The sequence below is a fragment of the Miniopterus schreibersii genome (genome assembly GCF_964146895.1).
Source record: "Miniopterus schreibersii genome assembly, chromosome: 3".
NCBI lineage: Eukaryota > Metazoa > Chordata > Mammalia > Chiroptera > Miniopteridae > Miniopterus > Miniopterus schreibersii.
This window is the reverse complement of record NC_138103.1, coordinates 23,671,928-23,686,466: the sequence shown is the minus strand read 5'-3', so window position 1 is coordinate 23,686,466 and position 14,539 is coordinate 23,671,928. Positions and strand designations below refer to the sequence as shown.

Here is a 14,539-nt window from a genome sequence, read left to right as displayed (position 1 = left end):
GAAGAATAGTGTTGAAGGCATGGGAAGAGCCGTTATTTTACACAGAGAGGGTCAGGGCAAGTATGTATATTAAAAAATAAGTATTTGGTCTTTGTCTCCAGTTCCTGGACTCCAAAAACCCTTGGAACTTACTGTCTTTGATATGCTAATGAAATGACTGAAGGTGGGGGTGAGCCGCAGGTAGCTTCTGGATAGGGCCGGTCGCCAGAAAACCAACCAGGTGATTATAGGTTTAGAACCTTCAGCACCCTTTCTCCCTGTGGGTTCAATCATCAACGGCAGATGATTTAATCAATGGTGCTGCAAAATGAAAACTCTATAAAAATCCCTAACAGGGGTTGGTGAACACATTCATGTGTTCAGATACCCATAGCCCTCCATACCGTGCTCAATATATGTCTTCCATTTGTCTGTTTCTGAGTTCTATCCTTTATAATAAGCCAGCAAATATAAGTAAAGCAATTTCTTGAGCTCTGTGCAACACTCCAGGGAATGATCAAACCTAAGGAGGGAATTGTGGGAACCCTCAAATTTATAACTGATCAGTCAGAAGTGCAGGTGGCTCCTGGGACTTGTGACTGGCATCTGAAGTGGGGACAATCTTACGGACTGAACCCTTAAACCTGCTGAGTCTGATGATAACTCTAGGTAGTCAGTATCAGAATTGGTGAACTGGTGTGGGAAGCGACAAATACTTGGTGTCAGAAAGCACTGCTACAAGCCTCAAAGATATAGATTTGAACCAAACCTAATGGAAATGAGAGAGCAGACGACAGGGCTATCCGAAGCAGAGGAACATGTAAGTGGAAAGGCCCAAAGGAGGGAGCAAGCTTGGCAAGGAAGTTAAGATTAGAGAAGTGGGGACCAAGCACATGAGATAAGAGATATAATGGAGGAGACAGGAGGGCCTCTTGGCCACTGTGAGGACTTTGACATTTACTCTAAGTGAATGAGGGAGTCATTGCTGGGTTTTAAGCTGAGGAGAATATTTTAACTTAAGTTTTCAGAGTCTCTGAGGGTGCTGAGTTGAGAGTACATTGAAGTCGGGGAAGGCGCTGAGCAGTGCTCAATGAAGACCACTGGTAAGATGATTGCAGTAATTAAAACAAAGTATGAAGTGGGTTGGACCAGGGTATAGCAGTGAGAGTGGTGAGAAGTGACTGGAATCTGGATCTACTCTGAAAGTAGAATAAACAGTATTGCTGACAGATTGGGTATGGGTAGTAAGAAAAAGTACTCAAAGGGTTTTTCTGAACTAAGCAACTGGAAGAATGAAGGTGCTATTTACTGAAATGATGAAGATTATAAGTGGGACAGGTTTGGGCAGAAGATCAGAGTTCAGTTTTGAGCATATTAATTTTGAGATGTCTACCAGACATCCACATGAAGATCTAAGATAGGCAATGGGACATGAGAGTCTGGAGCTGAGGAATGGTTCAGATTAGAAACATAAATTTAGAGCCCATCATCTAATACAGGGGTTGGCAAACTAAGGCTCATAGGCCAAATCCGGTCCTCTATTTGCTTTTATAAGTAAAGGTTACTGGAATACAGTCATGCCCATTTATTTACATATTGTCTATGGTCGCTTCCACATTGCATCAGCAGAATTGAGTAGTTGCAACAAAGACCATATGGCTCACAAAACCTAAAAAATATATACAAAATAAAAAATCTAGCCCTTTACGGAAAAAGTTTGCCAAATTCTATCTAATAGAAATTAAAGCTCTAGCCTTAGCCAGTTTGCTCAGTGGTTAGAGCATCAGCCCTTGGACTGAAGGGTCCCAGGTTCAATTCCAGCCAAGGGCACATACCTTGGTTGCAGGCTCCATCCCCAGCCCTGGTCAGGGCGAGTGGGGGAGGCAACCAATCAATGTGTCTCCCTCACATAGATATCTCTCTCCCTCCCACTCTCTCTGAAAAGCAATGGAAAAAATATCCTCAGGTAAGGATAAATAAATAAATAAATAAATAAATAAATAAATAAATAAATAAATAAATAAATAAAATAAAGCTCTAGTAACAAGATCCCTTAAAGAGCAAAGTGAGTGCAGACAGATAGAGACAGTCTCAAGGGCTGTGTACCCTGAGACACTCCAATCTTTAAAAGTCAAGAAGATGGGGAGAAATCAGTAAATAGTGGGGAAGACTAGCCTCAGCAAAGCAGGAGAACCTAGAGAACAATGTCCTGAAAGTCGAATGAAGAAAGTATTTTAAGAAGAAAGGCGTGGTCGTGTAGCTAACAGATCAAGTAAGATGAAAACTGAGCATTAATTAGCAAAATGGAAGTCACTGGGAGCATGTCAAGGCATGAAAGCCTAAGTGATTCAAGAAAAACAGGAGTAAAGAAACTGGAGATCGCAAGCATAGACAACACAAGGAGTTTTACTAAAAAAAAAAAAAATTAAAAAATCAGGTGATAGTTACAGGGAGATGTGGGGCCAATAGGTCACATGATATATTCTGACCCACCCTACACAGAGCACACAGTGAGAATTTAGTATTATAGAAAACAAAAATGTTCAAGGAGTAACAGAGAAAATCCACACCAGCTACGCCTTCATTCTGTCCTACATATGAACAGAAAACCATGGATCACCAAGAACATGATGAGAACAAGGGGCAGGAAAGAGAAATACCAGCAGCAAAAACTAAGAAAGCAGATAACTAAGGAAACAGAAAACAGAAGCCATTAAATATATTGCTAAATTATGAACAAAATGTTATAAAAATTTAGCAAAATGGCATTTTTGTAATTAAAATATAATAGGTGACATAAAACATTCAAAAAAGATTTGGAATTAAAATCCCAGAACCCAGAATAAAAAGAAAAAGTTACAAAAAAGTATGAGCCCTGGCCGGTGTGGCTCAATGGCTGAGCATCGTCCGGTGCACCAAAGGTCCCTGTTTGATTCCCAGTCAGGGCACATGCACAGGTTGTGGGCTTGATCCCCAGTTGGGGTGTATGCAGGAGGCAACCAGTCAATATTTCTCTCTCACATCAATGTTTCTCTCCCTCTCCCTTCTTCTCTCTCTAAGATCAATAAAAATATATACTTTTTTTAAAAAGTATGAGAGAAAAGGTCTGAGACATAGACCATCCAAAAGTTCTAACATCCAACTAACATTAAGACCTGCAAAAATGGAAGGGAAAAAAATTTTCCAAGAAATATTAGCAGAATTAATGCAAACAAATCTTCAAAACTAAAAAGCCCAGCACAATGGCTAAAAAAAAGATCCAACCTAGACATCATCTCATAAAAGTTCAAAACATCAGGACAAAGATTTGATTCTAAAAGCTTCCAGAAACAAAAAAAATGAAGTCATCTACAAAGGAATGAAGGTAGCCTTCTCTTCAGCAATACCACCTGCCAGAAGATAGTGAGGTGATTCCTTCAAAGTTGTAAGGAAAAGTGTTTTGGCCTAGTCTTCTATATCCAGCCAAATATTAATCAATCAAACGTGAAAGCAGAATAAAGAAAATTCAGGTGGCACAGCTTTAAGGAGGACCATCTCACCCATACCAACTGTGATGTGGGCAACAATATTAACTGTGACTTGAGGAATGTTTGTGTGAACTGACTAATGTAAGGAATCAATAACTTTTATCTAAAATTGATAAATCTAGAAACATAGCACAAAAAGGTTAAAGAAATAAGCATCAGAGGAAGTAAAATAGAAACAGTTAAAAGAAATTCTCTGGAGAGTACTTTTCATTATGAATTCTCTGTATGCCTGGATCTGTTACCATCTGCAAGGATTAATTTGATCTTAAAAAATTTATTTTTTTAATGTTTTTTTTTTTTTACTTGATTTTAGAGAGAGAGGAAAGGAGAGGGGAACAGAGAGAGAGAAACATCCATCAGTTACCTCCTGCATGCACCCCAACTGGGAATCAAGCCTGCAACCTGGGTGTATGCCCTGACCGGGAATTGAACCAGTCTTCTTTCAGTGCACCAGACAGCACCCAACCAACTGAGCCACACCCACCAGGGCGATCTTAAGAAATTTTTAAACATTCAAAAAAGAAGCTATGAATAAGATCGTTTATGAGTAACTTTGTTTTGGTTGCTCAGATGCTTTTTTTATGTTTCTCTCAGTTTCCCACCTCTAATGCTTAAAGCTGAACTTAATAATAAGTGACCTTTAACTAAGATGTGGAGCAAAGTACTACACCGGCACTAGAGTACTGAAAAACTAAAAAGTATTATTCTACAAAATGCCCACAAGAGGGCAGAATCCTCTTTTGTACAGTACAGTACTATATAAAAATCATCAACACTGAATTTTTTTAAATCCATTTTCATATCAGCCTTAGAATCCTTTCCTAGAAAGCACTAAATAGCTGTGACCTTCATAACAAAGAAGCAGGCAGCATCTAGATACAATTAAAGAATGGAAAGCAGCTACATATCTGCAGTGTCTGTACTTGAAACAGTTTTCCATGTCTATCACTAATACTTTAACACTATTAGAAATCAAAATACATTTCATTAAATAGATGTGTGAAGTTGTGAAATTCAGAGCCCAAACTGGACACTACTGCTGCCATTCTCTTTCCACTATCTCTTACTCTATACCAACAGGCATCAATAATGACTTGCAACTCTCTCCACTCTGCTGAGCCAGAAGCAAGCTTCACAACAAAAACACCTCATGATAGTGACCACCAGACACCACCAATCAGGTGGAATTGGGCACAAGAGATGAAACCTATCTACCATCCCAGAAATGAAAATGGATGCTGGAAAAGGAGGAAAAGATGAAAGAAGACTGGAAGACCAATTCAGTTCACTGCTTAAAAGACACTTTTCAGGAAATCCTTAAAAGATCAGGAAATCCAAGGAAAAGTGTCATAAAAAGTTCTTACCTTTGCTGTACCAGTCTGGGAACCATAGAAAATCTTCACTCCAGACACAAAGACTTCCTTCTTGGGAAGAGAGATATAACCATTTGTCATCAAATCCCGAGTTGCTTTAGGAACTGATTTCTCCTGTGAGTTCTTGTCCTGGAAGATAAATGACTTGCACAAATCCATCAAGTTTAAATCTTTGCCCAACTTCAGCAAGAATGAAAATTAGCCCAAATACTGACCCATTTTATTATTCTCTTAATCTTTCTGGTTGTATTCCTCAAATACTAAGCCCTTGGTATAATTAGGTCCTTAAAAGGCAAGAACCACATTTCTAAAGACCATAATGATTCCCCTTATAGTATTATATGGATGAAAGTATTATTCAAAGATAAAACTATACATACTTTCATTCATAATGTATTTTAGTGGGATAAGTGTAGAAACCTATTTTTTGATCCATAATTAGTGGAAAGAAAAGAGACTACTACCCTTTAAAGATGTGAAACAAATTTAGTTTTCTACAAAAGTTTAATTTTTCATTACAAAATCTTCCTGTATCTTAAGAATGAGACATCCACAGCCCATCAAAGAAAAGGTAAATATAACTTAGTCCACAGTAATTTAGCCTGTAGAAACTGAGAACAAACTTTTTTAGGCAGTAAAAAAAATGTCTAGAAACTAAACATAAAAGTGATTTAGTTTCTTTTAGCTTTTCTGCATTTTTCTGAATGCCTTAGAAAATGTGCACTCTAAATTGTCTATAAAATCTGATGCCTTGATACTCTCTATAAAAAAATAACTCCACTGCCTGGCCAGCATGGCTCAACAGTTGAGCATCAACCTATGATCCAGGAGATCCGGGGTTCGATTCCCAGTCAGGGCACATACTCAGGCTGCAGACTCAGTTCCCAGTAGGGGGCGTGCAAGAGGCAGCTGATCAATGACTCTCACCACTTATGTTTCTAACTCTCTCTCTCCCTCTTCCATCCTCTGAAATCAATAAAAAAACATTAAAAATAATAATAACTCCACTTACCTGCTTCCTGATGATAATCTGGAAACAAATCCAGAGGGTAATACCAAAGGCAAAGCCCAAATATATGTAATATCTGTTTATCCACAGTGATATTAAAGGTGAGAAGTCCCATGTATCCAAAGAAGAATCTAAATTTAAAATAATACATATATGTAATTTTATTTAAAGCTACATATACAAAGACATCCACTCTTATTTTAAAAAATAAAAGTAAATAAAACCAACCTCTATATTCAACAACAAGGCTAAGAAATCTACAGAAAATTAACTTTATTAAAAATAATACATGCCCTGGCTAGTGTGGCTCAGTTGGTTGGAACGTCATCCCCTACAGGTTAAATTCTGGTCAGGGCACATACCCAGGTTGCGGGTTCCATCCCTGGCCGGGCAGGTGCTGGAGGCAACCAATAGATTTCTCTCACATCAATGTTTCTCTCCCTCTCTCTCTTCCTCCCTCTAAAATCAATTAAAATATATATATATATCATAATAATATATTATGTGGCAATGTTATAAAGTTATGATAATGCTAACTCAAGTGTATATATATATATAAAATCTTTATTTGGAGATAGCATTTCGAAGCAAAAGGAAACTGACTCAAAACACTTTATATGAGTTAATTTCGCTGTTATGCTTGCTCCATAAGAAAAGCTTAAAATAGTACTAAAACTATTCCCTTTTTTCTAATTGGGTCCTTGTAAAGAGTCCTTAAATAACGGACCTCACGCCCCATTTTGGAGGGAGATATGAATGGACCTGGCCTCAGATGTTAAATTGACCTGGGGTCAATTTAAAAAGGCGAAGCCCCAAGTGTTCGCAGGTGCTGCTCCACCCTGGAAAGGTACTGGACACACGTGGGTGAGGGGTGGGTGGAAGGTGTCAGCTTTCTCCACCCTTCACTTGAGGTTAGAAGCAAAAGGCAACAGTCAAGTCAAAAGCAGAGATCGATCCTCCCTTGCCCCCAGAGGTACCCGTGCTAACAAGGGCAACGATCTCTGAAGGGTCCCGAGAACGCCACCCGGCGGGGAGAGGGTCTCAGGAACACGGTGTCTCCCCTCCCGCCTCACGAACTCTGTCGGCCCGGGGCCCTTACCCATTCTCCTCAGAGCCTGGGCTCTGCGCCCGACGGGAGACTGGGAGCGCGGACCTGAAACACCTGGCGGCTAGCCTGGGTACTGGGAGGCCGTCACGACTAGCTCGCAGCATTAACTAGTTGCATAACCTGAGATCCCGGAGCTGGAAGAAGCCATGCCACTCGCAGGCTCACCGGGATTGGCTCAGAGGGGGAAGAGGCGGCCCCCGAGGGGAGCATTGCTTAGAGCCCGCGGCGAGGGAACCGGAGCTTTCCTGGTCCTGCTCGGATTGGCTCAGAGGGGAAAGGGGCGGGCCTAAAGAGAAGCACCGCCCAGAATTCTGGGCGGGGCAGCCGGAGAACTCCGCCCCTTCCGGAGTTGGCACTGGGGAGGAAGGAGCCAGTGTGTCAAAGCACCGTCAAAACTGAAGTGGCTTAACGGGGGAAAAGGGGCGTTAAAAGAGACCAAGGGCGTCATCAAGCAAATACAGTCTGTAGACCCGTTTGGATCTGTGTTGAAACACACCGACTGTGAAAGGGCAGTATGTAGGAGGAATTTTATTATAGACTGTCTATTAGATAATGCGAAGGAATTATGGTTAATCGTGTTGGGTGTATTTTAGGATAGACAAGTACTTAAAGCTAAACCTTATCATTATTTGCTTTAAAACACCCCAACAAAAAAAAAAAGGGAGAAAGAATGAAGCAAGAATGCCAAAATGTTGATAATGATTGAAGCGGATTGATGGGTACATGGACACTCCTTGCACTTTTTCCTCTGTGTTGTATGTTAAAAAATATTCCGTAATGAAAGGTTAAGGTGGGTGGCACTGAACTCTGCGGAACTATGAGGCATCGGCGCTGTGTTTCCACCCGACCTGCAAATATCGGCTTCAACAGCTAATCAGAGCTCTTGAGCTCATTGGTGAAATATTACCTGGGGAAGTGCGTCTCTCTTTTCCGGCACAGAACGACGTCGTAAAAGCCACAGTGCGCAGGCGTCATTGCTCCCTTTTCCGGGTCCGGTTCGCCTACGCAGTAAGCCCGCTGAGTGGGTTGTGGCGGTCCGCTCGGCCGTTAGTTGCGAGGCTGCGCACTCTACGGGCGAGACTGTCCCGCGCGCCGCCGGGGAGTTACAGCGAAGCCGGCGCAGGGGGCTCCGAGGCCGGCGCGAGTGTGCCGCGGTTCGCCGGACCCACGGTCTGTGAACAGCCGCGATGTCTATCTTCACCCCCACCAACCAGATCCGCCTAACAAATGTGGCTGTGGTACGCATGAAGCGCGCGGGGAAGCGTTTCGAAATCGCCTGCTACAAAAACAAAGTCGTCGGCTGGCGGAGCGGCGTGTGAGTCACCCTCTGCCTCCGGGCCCCGGCCGCAGCGGGGCGCCTCCGAGGCGGCCTGCCTCTGGTGGGCTAGCGGATGGGCCAGGCTGGGGAAGGAACTGGAAAACTTTTTCCCTGCTGGGAGCGCGAGAAGTCGCTGTTCTTCCCGGGCTTAGCGCCTAAACCAGGCGTTCCTTTTTTTGTTTGGGTTGTTTTTTGAAATTTGGTTTTGCTTTGCTCTGGTGCGGTCACAAGAAACCTCTATAATTACGCTCTTTTTGCCAGAATAATGATAAAGGCAAAGAGCCTGGTCTTACAAATACTAGTTATAGGACATCCGGTGTCACAGATGGCAAGTAGCCCAGGACCACCCAAGTGCGTAGTGTGCTCACTGCTGCCATCTAGGGGCCAGAATTAAGTGGCGGGGCCAGACCCAGACCCCGACCCCGACCCCCACCCCCAGTGTCCAGTACATACATCCTCTCAGGACGTTTTAACCCAATGAGTAAATGCGAATACGAACGCGGTTCTGAGTTTTTTTAAATGTTTCCTCGGCACTGAGGGGCTTTTAGGAGTATTTGTTGTTTCTTGCTATTTATATCGTAGCCATCTGGTATTTAAGTGTGAATGAATTGACGTTTCAAGCGTACTCACGTAGGGCTTTCTCTCCTGTCCTCACAAGGGAAAAAGACCTTGATGAAGTTCTGCAGACCCACTCAGTGTTTGTAAATGTTTCTAAAGGTCAGGTTGCAAAGAAGGAAGATCTCATCAGTGCGTTTGGAACAGATGACCAGACTGAAATCTGTAAGCAGGTGGGTTTTAACAGCAGCAGCATAACTGACCCTAATATCCATTTGTAATGTAAATACTTAGAGGTGTGTTAAACTTTTAAGTATTTCTTTTTTTTTTTTGGAGTGAGCAGTTAACCACGCAGTAATATGATCTGCCACAATATCACTTTTAGTAATTTAGGACATGGATTTTTTTTTTTTTTCAATTGACGTATAGTTGACATACAATGTATTAGTTTCAGGTGTACAACATAGTGATTCAGCATTTATACAGCTTATGAAATCATCACCACAGTAAGTCACCATACATAGTTAGGACGTGGATATTTTTTTCCAAAGCCTCTAGAAATTAAATTTTCTACTAAACTGCCTTATTTTGTTCCTTCACATACTTTTAATGTAATATATGTGAAAATAGAATTTCTATTCAAGTAGTTCATCATTTAGACCCTTTGCTAAGATTGCCTTTTCCCCTCCTAATCCTAAATAAGTGACATTTTGGAGCACAAGATAATCCAGTACATTCTTTAGGCAAAGTTCAAGTTATTACCTACATTTCAGTAGCGAGAGAGGATGAAATTTAATTTTCTCCTAAGTTATTCTTGTGGTTAGTTAACAAATAGTATGTAATAAAGACATTGCTTTCTTAAATTTGTTGGGATTTTTTTTTTCTCTTAGATTTTGACTAAAGGGGAGGTTCAGGTATCAGATAAAGAACGGCATACGCAGCTGGAGCAGATGTTTAGGGACATTGCAACTATTGTAGCTGACAAATGTGTGAACCCTGAAACAAAGAGACCATACACTGTTATCCTTATCGAGAGAGCAATGAAGGACATCCACTACTCAGTCAACACCAACAAGAGTACAAAACAGCAGGTTAGTGGTTTTTAATGTCATCAAAAAGTAGCCATAAAAATGTTTTCTCTGAGGAAATCGTTAAAATATCTAACAATAAAATGATACTACTAGAAAGCAAGTGGGTAGGGTTTGGGGAGAGGGGAGGGAAAGAATGTATTGTACAGAGGAGAGGTAGATTTTTTTTTAACTAAACACAAATATACATAGGACTCTCATCTCCTTATCCAAATCAAACTTTTAAAGATAAAACTTGGACTTTTAAAGAGTCATTGTAACTCCACTTTTTAGATTTTTTTTTTTAAACTTGCATATAATTCACTTACCATAAAAGTCACCTTTTAAAAGTATATAATTCATTGGTATATTCAGAGTTTTCCAACCTTTCGTACTAATTTGAGAACATTTTCATTACCCCATTACCCCCTCTCACAAGCCCTTGGCAGCCTCTGTCTCTATGGACTTGTTTATTCTGAACATTTCATATAAATGGAGTCATACAACATGTGACCTTTTCAAGGTTCATCCATGTTGTAACATGTATTAGTACTTCATTCTTGCTACTTACATTGTTCTTGCAGACAAATATTAACATTTTTATGACTGAATAATATCCCATTGTATGGAAATACCACATTTTAATTTTTCATTCTTTAGTAGGTGGACGTTTGGGTTGTTTTCCACTTTTTAGCTATTGTGAATAATGCTATGAAATTCATTACAGGTTTTCTGTGGACACATATTTTCATTTCTCTATACCCAGGAATGAAATTGCTAGACACATGGTAACCCCTGTGTTTTACCTTTTGAGGAAATGCCAAATCATATTCCAAAACAGCTGTACCTTTTTACATTCCCATAATCAATGGACAAGGGCTCCAGTTTCTCCAGGTTGTTGACAATTTGTTACTGCGTGCCTTTTTTAGCCATCCTGGGGTTAACATTCTGGTTTGATTTGCATTTCCTTCATGACTAATGATTTGAGCATATTTTCATGTGCTTATTGTATTGACCCTTTGTCTCTCTGGAGAAACCAGTGTTCGGATCCTTTGACCACTTTTTGCTTGGTTATTTGTCTCTATTATTGAGTTGTAAATTTTTCTATATTCTAAATACTAGTACCTTATCAAATGTATAATTTTCTAACATTTCCCCATTCTTTGGGTTGTCTTTTCAGTTTTTGGAAGCACAAAAGTTTTCATCTTAAAGTCCAATTTACCTACTTTTTTCTCTTTATTTGCTTGTGCTCATGTCATATCTAAGAAACCATTGCCTAATCCAGCCAGATGGAAACAGCTGTGTTTTGAATACCTTATGAAATAAGGCAGCAGAAGCAGCAAAGAAATTGCAAACATTTTCAATTTTGTCTTGATAGGCCTTGGAAGTGATAAAGCAGTTAAAGGAGAAAATGAAGATAGAACGTGCTCACATGAGAGTTCGGTTTATTCTTCCAGTGCATGAAGGAAAAAAGCTGAAAGAAAAGCTGAAGCCACTGATCAAGGTTATAGAAAGTGAGGACTACAATCAACAATTAGAAATCGTAAGATTAAAAGATTCTTATTTCTCTGTCTCCCTGTTACCAAAATAGTTTCTTCTCTAGTCATAAATGTATAACAAACATTTAGAAGGTGTGAACAGAAACATCTTACCTAGAATTAGGTAAAAATGTTAAGGTCTAAGTAGAACTAAATTGTAGTTAAACACACTTATGATTTTTTGTTGTTGTTTTCTAGTTAAATTATGATAAAATCATGCTGGTCATGTGACAAAGCATTAACCTCCTTGTTTAAAGATTTATCCAGATTTTAGATGAGAATATATTTTACAATGAGTCTTTGTTTAAAGATTTATCCAGATTTTAGATGGGAATATATTTTACAGTGAGTCTTATATTATAGGGAAATAAAAGACTAAAAGTTGATCAGTCTCATTTTTTTTAGAGAGAGAGGGAGACATCGATTTGTTTTCCCACTTATTTATGCATTCATTGGTTGAGTCTTGTATGTGCCCTGATTGGGAATTGAACCCAAAACCTTGGCGTATCGGGACGATGCTCTAACCAACTAAGCTACCCTGCCATGGCACCACGGAACATTTTAAAGCAGCAGCAAAGACATTGTGTCTCTGAGTCATCACTGCATAGCTTCTGACATAGTGTAAACTCAGCTTTACAAATTCATGTCCCTAGACTTTGTAGCAGCTTTAGAAATAAATGAGGTCCAGAGGATTGTTGAGCATTCCACTTTAGATGTGAAACAAATCTGACACTCTGAAGTTCTAAAATCCTTTCAAAACTTTATGCATGATTTCTGTATAGGCCTTCAAGTTTCTTTCTCTCCTTCAGGTATGAATAAAAAGAGGTGATTTTATTAAACTATAAAATTTCATGCTGAGTTTCTGTATGAAAAGGACCATAGTCGTCTCATCCAACCATTTTCTCTCACAGCTGAGGAATTCAGATAACTCTTCAAGCAAGGAGGTTATGCCTTGTCACAGGAGCCTCCAGGCACACTTAGGGGCAGGGGCTGGACTACAGTCTGCTGCCCCAGGCGTTGTCTTCTGTGTTGCACTGTAGAACTGTAGTAGTAGAGATATCTGGAAAGATTTGTGTTTGTTTTAGAGGAAGTTAAAGTTGTGTTCATTCTGTATTGTTCCTCTTCGTGTGGTCAACAGCTGTGTTAAATGTTCCAGGTATGTCTAATTGACCCAGGCTGCTTCAGAGAAATTGATGAGCTAATACAAAAGGAGACAAAAGGCAAAGGTTCTTTGGAAGTGCTCAATCTGAAAGATGTGGAAGAAGGAGATGAGAAATTTGAATGATGTCCATCAGTCTCTTCAGCTTTGAAACACTAAAACATTTTTATTTCCCACAGTCCTGTTTTCTTTCTGTGATTGCCAAATACTTGCTCAGACTAGTTTATGTTTTCCATCTTTGGTTAAACAAAAAAGACCTTGTTAAATAAGTATTATAATGTGTGGTTAATTTAGTTTTATTTGTAAATTTAGGTGTTAGGTAAAAATGAAAAATTCAAGATACAAAAGTCCAGAGTACTGTGTTGTGCCTTTGTAGCTTTCCAAGGTGAAAGTTATTTGAGGCAGCTCTTGTGGATAAAAAGTTAAATTTTGTACATTATAAGATTAATTTGGGGAGGATATATCTGTATAACAAAAAGGGAGTATTTGCTGAAAAAGAAAACTCTTATTTCTACTTAATGAAACGCATGTATAGGAGTAACTATATCGTGGCCTAATATAAAGCTTAGGTAATGGCTTCCTGATTATCTGAAAAATATATATGACTGTGCAAGACTTAAATAATTTTCATTAAACATGCTGCCATAACCTAGATTATTCCCAGTTAAAAAAAGTCATTTATTTCTAATTCTAAAGTTTATAATATATGTTAATATAGCTGAAATTATGAAGTCAATAAAACCACTCTTTATTATAGTTATTAAGCTATGGCTTGTGTTTCTGGACAGCTTCCTTCCTTCCTTTTCCCCTCTGCGTCTTACCTGGTGGGGTGAAAGAGTCATTAGCACGCTTAAATGTCAGTATGAGCAGCACTTAGAACAGGGCCTGTTCTGATAAACACTTGCTATATCTTAGCTGATATTATTGGAGATGTAATTGAATTTGTTTTAGTATTAACACTTAAATGGGCAACATGCAAGTTTTTAAAAATCTACTTGTCCTCAAAAGAGATTCTAAAATCCGTGTTTCACTCAAACATAGATGCATTTTGTGGACAGAATTTTTTCAACTGAAAAAGAGTTCTTGAACAGGTTCTGAAAGCACACAGAATTCACTGCTAATCTAAGTTCCCAGAAATGTCCTATTTTATAATGACTTCAATTGAAATTATGAAGTCAAATTTTTTTTTCTTGTGTCAAAAAATATTCTTGTTTGATAACATGGGGACACACATTCTGCTTATGTTGAAAATGAAGTTTGATATAATCCTTAAGATGACCCTCTCACTGACATCATTTTAGTTGTGTAATGGAAACTTGAAGTCCCTGGAAATAATTTTAACCAATGAAGTTTATTCTTTATAGCTTAAGTAGTTAGAGCAGTGTTTCAGGTCAAAACTCAGAGTTACTAAAAATTTTCAATAACTACATCTTGAGTAGGAAACTTCAACACTGCCTTAAGTTTTTCTCATTTCATTATTCATCTCTAAAAAGCTGGAGTTTTTAAAAGTGTCAGTGTAGATCACATCTGAGTCATGCTTCTGACCTATAAAAAATGTTTACCTTATGTCAGTGATTTCTCATGGCACATATAAACTAATTACTAAAATTCTGCAGCACACCAAAAATATTTGTCAATCTCATCAAAACAAAACAATTTTGATTCATTCACACCAGACGGCTATTGCGTTGGCTGTTGTCATTTTTTTATTTGAAAAGCAGTCATTGTCCCTGACTAATCATTCAGGTATTGCATGTTTTAAAAATTCTTGCAGCACATCAGTTGAAAATCGTTGCCTTATATTGGTCTCATTACTCAGTAGGGCGATCATCTTCCCAGTACCACTGCTCTAGTGGGTTATGTTAAGGATTGATCTGTTTTGCTTTTTCAGTGCAAGCTGTATTTT

At 39.1% G+C, this 14,539-nt stretch overlaps 2 protein-coding genes across 3 annotated transcripts in view; one reads left to right on the top strand and one right to left on the bottom strand.

Moving 5' to 3' along the window:
- The window catches only part of LOC308554744 (S-adenosyl-L-methionine-dependent tRNA 4-demethylwyosine synthase TYW1), a 115,818-nt gene extending 108,565 nt beyond the window's left edge, over nt 1-7,253 (bottom strand). The window contains exons 1-3 of one of the 2 annotated variants that reach the window (XM_081132247.1): nt 6,988-7,253; nt 5,892-6,019; nt 4,871-5,008 (exon numbers count right to left, since the gene is read on the bottom strand). In XM_081132247.1, the coding sequence (XP_080988373.1) occupies nt 4,871-5,008; nt 5,892-6,019; nt 6,988-6,991 (270 nt within the window). In that variant the 5' untranslated portion in view covers nt 6,992-7,253. Of the gene's footprint in view, nt 1-4,870; nt 5,024-5,891; nt 6,020-6,987 lie in introns of both variants that reach the window. The other variant, XM_081132246.1, reaches the window with a different exon arrangement.
- Nucleotides 7,254-7,332: 79 nt separating this feature from the next.
- On the top strand, nt 7,333-13,393 carry SBDS (SBDS ribosome maturation factor). Its single transcript, XM_081132950.1, has 5 exons — nt 7,333-8,311; nt 8,973-9,102; nt 9,760-9,960; nt 11,315-11,479; nt 12,631-13,393. The coding sequence occupies exons 1-5, from the start codon at nt 8,184-8,186 to the stop codon at nt 12,757-12,759; spliced, it is 753 nt and encodes a 250-aa protein (XP_080989076.1). The 5' UTR covers nt 7,333-8,183; the 3' UTR covers nt 12,760-13,393.
- The last annotated feature ends 1,146 nt before the right edge of the window (nt 13,394-14,539 follow it).

Coding starts and splice junctions, on each gene's coding strand:
- SBDS (XM_081132950.1), top strand. CDS start 8,184: ATGTCTATCTTCACCCCCACCAACCAGATCCGCCTAACAAATGTGGCT. Junction 8,312..8,972: donor GTCGGCTGGCGGAGCGGCGT/GTGAGTCACCCT, acceptor TGTCCTCACAAG/GGAAAAAGACCTTGATGAAG. Junction 9,961..11,314: donor ACAAGAGTACAAAACAGCAG/GTTAGTGGTTTT, acceptor TTGTCTTGATAG/GCCTTGGAAGTGATAAAGCA.